The 12,440-nt window shown below is 42.7% G+C and overlaps 1 protein-coding gene across 1 annotated transcript in view; it reads left to right on the top strand.

The window, feature by feature from the left end:
* LOC139760830 (rabankyrin-5) overlaps positions 1-12,440 on the top strand; it is an 89,255-nt gene that overhangs the window by 51,324 nt on the left and 25,491 nt on the right. Inside the window, exons 7-9 of the mRNA XM_071684485.1 lie at positions 7,368-7,533; positions 10,459-10,657; positions 11,674-11,869. Coding sequence (XP_071540586.1) covers positions 7,368-7,533; positions 10,459-10,657; positions 11,674-11,869 — 561 coding nt within the window. The remainder of the gene's footprint in view (positions 1-7,367; positions 7,534-10,458; positions 10,658-11,673; positions 11,870-12,440) is intronic.

Genomic DNA, 12,440 nt, shown 5'->3' on the forward strand with positions numbered 1-12,440 from the left:
GAACGGTTAGCAAGACTTTATAATAGATTAGTAAAGCTGGAGGTAGTTGATTGCTTGCGGGTAACAGTTAGGAATAAAGCTTTTGTTCCGTGCGAGTCGTGAGTCAGTGTTTCCGAAGGTGCAGGATGAGTAATGGCCTCCCGGTCGCAAAGCTCTTCTTCCCCTTCCGACGCGCATTCTCGAGAGCCGAGCATACCACGGGGAGCGGCCGTGAGATCGATATGCCGTGGTGTGGAGAGATAAATTTGCTAATGGTTGCATTGCATGTCTGCGCTATTGAGTGACATTCCTTGCATGAAATTATCGTTCATATTTGAGACACTTGTGCATTTTGTGTCACTTGTTCCCATGATAGGCAAAGTTCTCTGTTGTTAACCACATTGAAAATCCATGTGAAAAGGAACACGCGTCTGTAAAAACAATCGAGTCACGTCTATCAAAATGTTACCGGAAAATTCTTCAAATCCTTGAAGACAGTGGTAACTGACAGCTGGCGTGTGAGGTGTACGACGTGACAGTGTCAGCTGGTGTGTGTGTGGGTGGGGGAGACAATGTGACAGCTGATGTGTGGGGCACGATGTTACAGTTTGTCATCAGGTCTTACCTTCCTGGGTTCCGCGTACGTATATATAATTGGATTACAGAAGTAACACACACAAACACACACACACACACACACACACACACACACACACACACACACACACACACACACACACACAGCAAAAAATAAATTATCTTATTTTTAGCATTATCAATAAATAGGTCGGACGTGCTGCTGTTTGATGAGAATAATTATAATAGTGATGATTTGTGAGCCATAAGGAGATTGATCAAATATATTCGTTCATATTCCTCTAGGAAATACAAGTGATGTTTAGTCATGTCTTGCCCCTCCTCCAGTGGAATATCTCACTCTGTGATCTGGTTTGTGCCTCACCTTGGTGCTTGGGCTGTACCTTATCCTGGTGCCAGATCTGTACTTCACCCTGGGGCCACCTCCTCCCGTCCACCGTTCATGCCACCATACTTGTCTATACCTCGTCCAGAGCTGCTCCCGCTTACGCCTTTCGTGCAGGCTGCTCTACCTTTGTATTGTAATTCCCCGGCTTGCGCTTTGCTGCCCCTCACTGTTGCTTTATGTCCGAAGGGTCCCCTCTCCCCACAGTTTATTTACTCTCTCTCTCTCTCTCTCTCTCTCTCTCTCTCTCTCTCTCTCTCTCTCTCTCTCTCTCTCTCTCTCTCTCTCTCTCTCTCTCTCCTGCACACACCCACCTTTGCCTCGCTCTCCCGCCCCCACTCACACTCACCCCTCCCCCCAAACCCACAGCTCCCAGCTAAAAGGGGTACATGATTCACATGGCGTTTCTGTTCTGCCCGGCACATCCGGTCCAAACGTCAGGTGAGGCTTCGGCACCTAGTGACTGTTGCCGTGTGTGTACACCACCATCCTGCCGCTCCACCCTGTACACCACCCTCCTGTTGCTCCACCGTATACACACCACCTTGATGGTTCTCTCCTGGTTCACCGTCCCGACTGCGGCTGGTGAGGTTGGCCAGACAGAGCCCCCTGGTTCACTTTAAAGACCCCTATATTGATCCATTGTCCGATACCCTGCCAGTCCACCTTGCTGACCCTTGTCGCTCGGCCAGACACACCCCTGCTTCCCCTTTGGGTTGCAGGGGGTGGTGGGGGGGAGGGATTCATAGAACGGGCTGGGCTGGGCTGGGTTGGGTTCATGAGATGGGTCGGGCTGGAGGGGACGGTTCATGAGGCGTGCTGGGGGTGGCCTCATGATGTGCGTCAGGCTAGAAGGACAAGTATTCGAGCCAGGCTGCACTAGATGGCGGTAAAAATATCTCGCTGGACATAAATCCTTTGTCACCGCCTTGAACGTCTTGTTGTGAGGCGGCCGAGTTTACTGCAAGAGACGCACGGACCCTGGCAGCAGAGGTAAAGGAAAGGGGGATGAGGGTACCTACCTATTTATGAGTACCTACGGTGAGATTTTTGCCATTAGGCAGGACAAGGGCTCAGCGCAGGGAGATTCAGAGACGAGTTATGAAGGACCATGTGTGTTTCCTGTTTTCGGGTGTTATATGTAAGATGGGGGGTCTGAGTTCCAGCAGTCCATTTGTGTGTGAGGAAAAAAGAGGTGACAGCACGCCGGACCAGGAAGGGAAACTTGACGGCCACTGCAGTGATGGCTCAGTGCCCCACTGTCACTAATTCTCCCAAGGGAGGGAGGAAGAAAGAGAACCGGTTTCGCTCACATCCTCTGGCCTGGTAGCCCCGTCCGTCCAGTTTTAGGATTGTATTGGTGACACAGAGAGAGAGAGAGCTAGGGTGTGGTGTACCTTCCTAGGTCGGAGCTGTAGGTTTGGTAGGAGGGACGTGCATCCAGATCATTCTCAAAGTTATCTGTAGTGTATTGTTATTGTCGTCTTCCTCCCGTCAGAGTATGGACCTGCCTGTTCGTCCACATGTTCCATGCCTCCGGCGATGTTCATCTTAGAATCATAATATGGTCTCCCAGGATCGCCCTCTTGAACTGTACCGTATCATTGCGTAGGACTGCACATGGGATTGGAGCACTCGTTGTCTTCACACTACTCGGCCCCCTGCATAGCATGGCATGAGGGAATCCAGCACTGAATTACGCTTTTGTCTGCATTGTAAGCCGCCTCGAAACATCTTCCCGTTTCTCATATTGCTCTCATTAGGAATTAGTTTCGCTGTGCCACGTTCAGAGGGAATCCGGAAACGCCAAGCTGCACCCCGTGCTATTAATATTATTTACCTTCATTGCTAGTCTGGGGAGAGACAGTGTTGTTGACTGACGGAAGTGTCTGTCGTCAGTTTGGGGAGTATTGAACTTTGGGAGTATTGTGATCGTGGTGCGGGAAGGTAGCGGATGTGCATGTTTGCCGATTGGATGGTGGTCACTGGGAATCTGTGTTTAGGGATGATGGTGACTGTAGGCACGATGGGGTACCGAGAGAAGGATGGTGGTTGTAGGAGGTTTGTGGTTACAGGGATGGTGGGAGTGGTTGTTGGACGTGATGCATGGAGGAAGTTGTGAATTGTACCATAACCTAGAGGGACTTGGGACTGCACCTTACCGTAAGAGATGTGGGGACTGATCCACAACGCGAGGAACCTGTAGGTGGGAGACGTAGGAACTGTACCTCAACGCAGGAGACGGAGCTGTACCCTCCGACGAGGGACGTGGTGAACGGTACCATAATAACCCCGGGAGACTGGCGAGCAACAGGACGGTATCCCCCAACAGGTTGGTAGAAGGGGAACGGCCCTAGACCGACCAGGCCGAAGCCAGCACTCAGGAAGGGTAGGGGAGTAGACTTGACATTTTTATTAACATTTCTCAATTATTTCCAATTATGATATCTTCCCCTTAAGTTTTATCTTTCGTAGAGGGCGGGAAGGTGTTCCTCTACCGTGTTAATGCCTCGGTGATGCGAATATTCAGTTTGAAAGAAATGGGTGTTACTGCGTTTGTCTGGCAATGAGCGTGCGTCGGGCATCGAACGCGCGTCCCCTTAGTCAGAGCTCGCGCCAGCCAGTGCGTCATAGCCGGTGAGGTGACCCACATGACCTTTCCATTTACGCTTGAGGTCACTCCACTGATGTCGCACGACCTTCTTCGTCCTGATGCTTATATCGCGTGAGCTGGCGTGTTTTATACTGTCGGATGACGGGTTTCGAAACCTCCACCATAAGATAAAACCAACCCGGTTCTCTAAGTTCGAGATCACAGCGTGAAATTAACTCGATTCACCTGGTGAACGAACCCTGGGATCTTGTAAACTAAAACCTTTTAAATCCGTCTCACCTTGAAGATGAGTATTACTCGAACCCTGTCTATAGACCACTGAGTTGTACCGTAATGAGAAGACGTAAAATCTTTACCTCACGTGTTCGGGAAGACGGAAATTGTACCGAAATTCGAGACATATGTGGGCGGTACGATTTTGTTGGAGGTTTGGGACCTGTACCGTGGGGTACCACTGCATAAGAGACGTGATCTGTACCGTAATGCCAGAGGTGTGGGTTGACCGAGTCACACACAAGACGCTGTCACTTGGTCGTGATTTAGATGCGGCGGTGACAGACGGTTCGTAAGTTGCGCCACATTGCAGGAAACGAGAGAATCGCGCCAGACTATGGCGAACCGCGGAATTACAGCATTATATGGGAGACAGGACTTGATGTTATTTTTTGTGGTAAGATGTGGAAGAGGTACTGGAGTACCTATCGTGCCAAGAGGGAGCTGGTGTCTCATCAGAGCCCGGAACACATGTTACAACGAGCGGTGTAACTGCTGCTGCCTGGAGGTGAGGCTGGCGGCGCGCGGCGCAGTGGGCATGATGCCAGTGGCTGTGACGTCACGGGAAAGGGTGAGCGGCCGCGTTGGTGACGTCACGAACCCCGTGGGCGAAGGTGACGCCTCGGTGAAGACCACCATGCACGGACCTTGGCGCCGAGCCCAATGTTGGCGCCGGGCCCAGTGGTTGGCGCCAGCCAGGAGGGGCGTGAGGTGAATTGGGTTTTGCAGATAAGGTCGTATATTGGGAACAGGATGTGTTACGGACAAGAAAACTTAACTGGGTTGGGAACAGTGTGATGATTGTGAGGGGTATGATCGTGGTAGGGAACAGTATGATGGTTATGGGGGTATGATTGTGGTAGGGAACAGTATGGTGGTTGTGGGAGGGGTATGATTGCGTAAGGGAACAGTATGGTGGTTGTGGGAGGGGTATGATTGCGTTAGGGGACAGTATGGTGGTTGTGGGAGGGTTATGTATGTAGCAAGAGACAGTGTACTGGTTGTGGGAGGAATGTGTTTGCGTCAGGGGACCGTATGACAATGAGAAAGGTTGACGATAATCCTGACGGTCTTCGACGAGATTATCTGATGGAGGACAGTGTATCTTGCATTACGAGTCTGTATAGATGGAGGCTGGATGGTGAAGCAGATAGCTTCTCTTCATCTACCACTATAGATGGAGGCAGGATGGTAATGCAGAGGCTTCCCTCCCGTCCCACCACTCTAGATGGAGACAGGATAATAAAGCAGAAGGCCCCCCTCCTCACCTACCACCCATCGCGTCACATCAGCAGGCAGATACATAGCCCTGAAGGAACGCAAAACCAGGACAGCATATACTGACATGGAAAGTTTGTAGGAAAGTATGAATAGAAGAATAGATAAACATTCTGATCCAGTTTGAATGTATTTATTATATTGTCATCCGTAATCAGGTTATCGTACGCCGCTCACTGATGATTGACACTATTAGAATAACCGTGTGGCGATGTGTTCGGTGATAATCCTCGCACTGACAGTATCAGACCATGATTTATTCCTGTGCGTTGTAGGGACCTGCTGAAGAAACGTTTGCCCAAGATTGTATGACGTCTACTTACCTTTTGACATCAAACTGTTATAGTGTATCTGGTCAGTGTATCTCTGTCTAATAACATAGAGAAGTTATTGAGTTTTACCAAAATCTGATCTTTTTTTTTTTCTTTAGGAGTTATTGTATCTTCCATCATAAGGTTTTAGACGGCGAAAGTACTTTTGTTTCCTAATTATTATTCTGTCCTTTTCAAGTCTTTCGTCTGTGTTAAAGTGTTGAGACCAGAATGGAACAAAGGACTTAGACTATTGATTGACTAGGTTGCGTTTGGAGGTGTATATTGACTTTCATTTTATTGTGTATGTTTTGCGGTAGCAATCTGTTTGTGACTATATATTTACAGCTATACCTCGCTCTGCTTGTTTTAGGTTATCACTGATATAAATCAAAATTTCTTTTATTTTACTCCGAGAAAATATGGAATTTACCAGGATTGCGTTATTCAGCACCTGTCGACGCTAGCCCGTGTCAAAAAGCTGACCACCGTCGTGTGTCAGATTGTTGGAAACTCCTTGAAACGTAAGTGGACATAAATTCAAAAGAATGGGGCCTACGACTGAGCCTTGTGGTACTCCCCATTTATCTCGCTGACGGGAATTGGCAGTAAAAGAGGCTGTGGGGTGGCAGTGAGAGCAAGGAAGAAACATGATACATCTTCACATGCCAGCCGTATGACGTACTAACCCTGCCAGAGTCCGGGATTATCCTTCGCGTATTCCTGGGGCCTGATCCCATTTCACCCACTTTCAGTGCGAGGATACGATCCTTGAGTTCGACGGTACGATTCTTGAGCATGACGGCACCACCCTTGGGTTTGACGGTACGACCTTTGAGTTCGACGGAATGACCTTTGAGCACGACGATACGACCCATGGGTATGATGGCAAGTGACTCGTGAAGGTCAGATGAAAAGCTGAGCCATCATACCTGAGGGTCGTGCTCAAGGGGTTAATCAGTAAACATTCTCTCTCTCTCTCTCTCTCTCTCTCTCTCTCTCTCTCTCTCTCTCTCTCTCTCTCTCTCTCTCTCTCTCTCTCTCGTCAGGGTTATGCGGCCGCTTTTAATGTGGTTTCTCGTCTTGAACCCTGTAAACAGAAGAGTCAGTGTTGATGCTCGGGACGTCTCACGCGAGGCGACGCATTAATTCAGTTTGGGGGTCAGACTAATACACGTGTGTGTGTGTGTGTGTGTGTGTGTGTGTGCTACATCATCCACAGAATAACTAGGAATTCTTAAGCAGGGAGAATTGTAACCTAATTTCTTAAGTATGACGATTTTTTTTTTCTAAGGTAAGACAACAAGGTCAAAATCGAAGGCCCCTGTTAAATTATGTTATGACAATGAGTGAATTATTAGGTATTCTCGACACATGAAAAATGAATTAGATACATCTGTCGGATAGCTGAACATGCATTGCGTAAAATGTTTGTGCTTGGCAGATATCAGATGTCGATACAGTGTTTACGCAGTTACGCATTTGCATGTTTTCGTAGCGTTATCGTAAAAAGCTTTGTCATGTACAGTATATTATATATATATATATATATATATATATATATATATATATATATATATATATAATATAATGAAGCTGTTGGGTAATTAACTATTTAAGTTGCAAACTTTATTTGCTGATTACACCAAGAGATATTGTATCAAAGGATGTTTATGCAACAGCAATGTCGTACTTTGTAGTAGTTTGGCAGGAAATTTAGCTTACGAAAGTTATTTTATACCGTAGTCGAAATTAGACTAGTTTTTAGAAAACATATTCACAATTAATGGCACTTTTCACTTGATTAAAAATTAGAGGATCCCTTTTCTTTCATTGTCATTCTATGTATATGTGTATTCGCCCTTTTCTCCTTAACTGGTTTGATTCTAAAGCATATACTATGATCTATTTGTTTATTTGTTTGTTTTAGCTACCAGCAGTACTGGATGAGGCAGATGGAGCTGGTGACATGGCCTTAGACCTGGCCCTGATGGGACGACAGCACAGCATTGCAGATACATTGCTCAAGCATGGGGCGTCTGTTACAACAACCGATCCTGCTGGTTCCTCTCTTCTACATAGGGCAGTTAGAAGAGGTCCGTTCCTACTCTTATTTTCTATCCTCTAATGTGTAGCCAAACTACATTTGCAGTTACTTTTCTTTCTGAAAAGTTAGTGTGCTGAAGTATTCGTGGCAGTACTGTATAAACATTTCTTGGGCCTTGAGTGCAAAAGGAAGTAAAAGGCTATACATGTTATTAGTGAAATGCCTCAGGGCATTATGTGAGAACAACTGATTAAAGAATGGCAGAGGCAGAGGTGTGGCAGTAAGTGGTCCTTGATCCAAAGAGGGCTAACCAGGGTGTGCTGAAATGGGGTCTTGCTTAATATCGTGAATGCTATCTTGAGAATGTGGCTCTTAAACAAGACAGCTTTAAGTAAATCTGTTCTCCCATTGGAGCTTGTGTATAAAGCCTTATTTGTTCTTTTGGCCCCAACTCTGGAATATTTCCTGCAATAAAAGACAGAATAACTTGATAGACAGTATATATGTTGTAGCACATTTACCTACACTGAATAATTTTACCAGAAGTTCCTGCATTGCCCTTTTTTCGTAAAAGTTAGATTGCTAAAAAGACCACTCAAGAAGCCCTGATGTATTTTACCTTAAATTTCTTAATACGGTATTTGTATCCAGATTCCTCTTGCATGTCCTCATTTACATCAAATCATATTGATGAAACTAGTTTTAAAGTACTGTTGGATTATTATATATATATATATATATATATATATATATATATATATATATATATATATATATATATATATATATATGTATATATTATTATCATTATACATAATCACTGTGTCAGCGAGGTAGCACCAGGAAACAAAGGAAATGCCCACATACGCACATATGCATACATATACATATCAACATATACATATATGCACATACACAAACCTTTACATATATGCACATGTACATATTCATACTTGCCTTTATCCATTCCACAGGAAATAGCATCGCTACTCCCTTCTTAGAAATATATATATATATATATATATATATATATATATATATATATATATATATATATATATATATATATATATATGTATGTGTGTGTGTGTGTATATGTCCCTGGGGACAGGGGAGAAAGAATACTTCTCATGTATTCCTTGCGTGTTGTAGAAGGCGACTAAAAGGGGAGGGAGTGAGAGGCTGGAAATCCTCCCCTCTCGTTTTTAATTTTCCAAAAGAAGGAACAGATAAGGGGGCCAAGTGAGGGTATTCCCTCTAAGGTTCAGTCCTCTGTTCTTAATGCTACCTCACTTAATATGTATGGAAAAAAAAAAATATATATATATATATATATATATATATATATATATATATATATATATATATATATATATATATATATATATATACTCAAAATGGATCAACGGTCCCAGTCATGGTCCCTCCCGAAGAAAGGAACTAGGACACTCAGTCCTTGGTTCTTTCATTTATTGTAAGTCAAAGATATTGATTTGAAATGAAACACAAACAACCTATTGAAAACACCAGTACCAGTAATACAAGTAGTAATGGATAGTATTTAATATGAGTAACTACAATAATAGTTCATTTTCCCTTCAGAAATACCAGCATTTCAAAATGGCTGTCACTGAGCCCTAATCTTTTCGGCTTGAGTACATTTTTCCCCAAAGGGAAGAGCTGGTCTATGGCAGCACTGGAAGGGATTGGTATGTTAAACTTTATGAACAAGGCCTTCAATGCTGGGCTTGGGAATGAGTACTTATTTGTTGATGAAGTGTTTCACAGGCCTCTTGCTGAGAAAGTTTGCATCAACTTGGTCCTTATTTCTTTGCTTTTCGCCCTGCCCTCATAGAGAGCCCCAAAGAAGTCCTCATCCTGGCCATTCTCACCCTCACTACTGCTGGGTTCCTTGCCCAAGCCCTACAGAATCTTCTACACATAATCACCATTTGCTTCTTCACCTTGGCTGTGACTTCCTTGATGTCATACATGACATTGTCCTCCAGCAGTCTCACCCAGCCCGATTTGAACCGAGGGTAAAGTGCAGCTGCCAGGAGGAAGTCCATGTCCTCAAAAAGGGAACCAAACCTGTTTTTGATGTCACTCCAGACAGCAGCCACCAGTGGCTGACACATCTTGACATCGGTGCATTCCTTCAGCTCCTACAACATTTTGAAAGAAATGGCCAAAGTGGGCAGAAGTGTCCCATGAAGGCTTTGACCTCCCCTTGCATGATGTCCAGTGCCTTACAAACTGGTCGCATCACCTCAAGATACTCTTTGAAGAAGCAAATATTAGCGGAAAGAAAAACAGTGAATATTTTAGTCCTGTCCTTAGATTTTTTTTTTTTAGGTTTTATATATTATTTTTTTCCTTTTAAGTGTTAACATTTATACCTTTTCAAAAAGAGAAGTAAAATTAGATAAAAAAGAAAAGTAAAAAATTACTTACTAGACAAAAACAAAAGTAACCCAAGAATGTTGCACACCCGGTGTAGTCCATGAAGCTTCTCCCTGTCATGGAAGATGTTGACCAGAGGAGACACCCTGTCATAGACGGAGTTCCATCTCATAATGGTGGAGACAATAATCAGCATCCTTATCTCAGCTTTGATTGTGTCTGAGGCTTGTGAGCTTCTTGCCTGCTTGTTCCACAGCTCCATAGCTTTACCAAAAGTGGTCTGGTACATCTTCCTGTAGGATGGTGAATCCTTCAAGTTCCTGTCAGCATCGTTGTATGCTTTAGCAAAACATTTTCAGAATCATCAGGAAACAGACAAATAACAACCTGTTCACTCATATACACATATATACATAAATGCCCATACACGTACACATATATACATATACATATCAACATATATGCTTTTACATACATATACATACACAGACATATACATATATACACATGTACATATTCATACTTGGTTACTTTCAGTCCATTCAAATATTTTCATATACATTTGTTTCAGGAGATGAATTTGCTGCATCCTTCTTGATGAATCATGGGTGTTCTGTCAATGTGGCAACCCCAGGTGATGGTAGGACTCCTCTGCACACCTTGGTCATCCAGAATTATGAAGATCAGCAAACACGTGAAGACATGGTAAAGGTTGCACATACTATGATAGAGAAGGGAGCTGACCCAAATATACAGGACAAGAATATGAAGTAAGCAACACAATTTTTTTCTCTCTTTTTTTTAAATAGTTTGACAAATTATGATATTAAAAAAGTAACTTGACCAGTAAGTGGATAAGAGCGATAGTGTGTTGGTGGAAAGACCCACCTTTTGAAAATTGTGTTGAGATATATATATATATACAATGTCTGCAAAAGTTTTTTCCATGTCACCTTCGGGAATGTGGATCTGTATTATACATTCATTGTTGTACCTTTCTTTCCCTTGTACTTCTCAGTTAAGGATTATTTTTTTATATAACTGAGCTTTTGAAATATTTTTAGTGTAACATATGTCCTTGTATACATGTGACACTCAGGACTTAGAGGGAGCATGCTAGGGAGCTATACCTGTTGGTTTAGCTGTAACCTTCAAGTAGTAGACCCTTCTATTCCACTCCTTTAGTGATTTTTTTTTTCCATGGGCTGACCAGCATGTTAAAGTACTGATATCATACCCCCCTTTTCATTGTGGTTACAGAGTTCACATACATCTGTAGCATCAGTTAATGCAAAAAAGATCAGATCCATTAGCCATACCAGGTCATATGATGAAACCTTCTTGTATCAATTAAATCAAAATGAAATGTTCATTGTGGCAAACTGTATTTGAGTCTGGTGAACAATGGTTGTCGTATATCTTTTAAGGTTAATTATTTGATATTGGTTGATTATTTTAGTTTTTGAAAAGAGCAATGTGATGCATAATATGCAAAATGATATTCAGCCTGAATTTGCTGGTGGAAAGGTTGTATAATGTTAGATTGGCAGCTTTCACTCATCACAATTCATGACTTATAACATAGATCAACCAGTATAGCAACATTTTTTGTGTATCAATTCAATTTGGTATAATGCAGAATATGAACTTGGAGGAAATTTCGGAGATCTGTAGATTTGATGCTTTATAGCTTGGATGTTGATGTTGAGACCATTGTTTTTAGTATTATTGGCACATAGCTAATAACTTTCAAAATACAAAAAAAAAAAAAAATGGTTCTTTACAGAACAGTTATGCATATAGTCATAGAAGAAGACAGAGAGGAAGTTTTCCGTGTACTGATTGATCATGATAATCTACGACTAGAGCTGCGGGACAAGTTTGGGTATCCTCCATTGTGGTATGCCTTGACAAGCAGCACAGACTTCAGTGATACGTCCTATGCTGCTCATCTTATCAAGAAAGGTGCATCACCTGATGCTGTAAGTTTATGTTATAGTATCACTTAAGAGTCCCATTCAACTGAAATTGTTGGAATATTTTTATGTAATGTACATGAATTTATTATTAATTATGTAGAATACTGATTACTCTTTGCACTTGTTATACTGTAATTCATTTTCCTTTTTTGATAATGCATGCCACTGCAAGATTGAAGGTTCATCTTTGGGTAGATTTTTCAAGTGCAGTGTAGTATTATGGTTAGTGTTATTGTTTTTATAATCAGTCTACTAATTTTCATGTCTTAACATGCATGTGAAGATCTCTGGAGTTTCTTATGCCATGAGACTTAGCAAGGTAAGCAAATTTATTTCCTGCTGGCCTTATTGTATTTACCCCAGCTGCTAGTAATTTTTGTTTATGTAATTCCAGCTTCTACCATTATGAATTATTGTTGTACATCCACACATCCAAAAATTATTAATTCATTTTCTATAATAGATGGCTTTTTGTTTGAGCCTCTTTATGTATATTGTCGATGTTACCTGCTCAACATGATATCAGTTTGATATCAGAGCAGAAGCCTTTTTTGTAGAATTTTTTTCTCTAATT

The sequence above is a fragment of the Panulirus ornatus genome, chromosome 38, assembly GCF_036320965.1.
Source record: "Panulirus ornatus isolate Po-2019 chromosome 38, ASM3632096v1, whole genome shotgun sequence".
Lineage (NCBI taxonomy): Eukaryota > Metazoa > Arthropoda > Malacostraca > Decapoda > Palinuridae > Panulirus > Panulirus ornatus.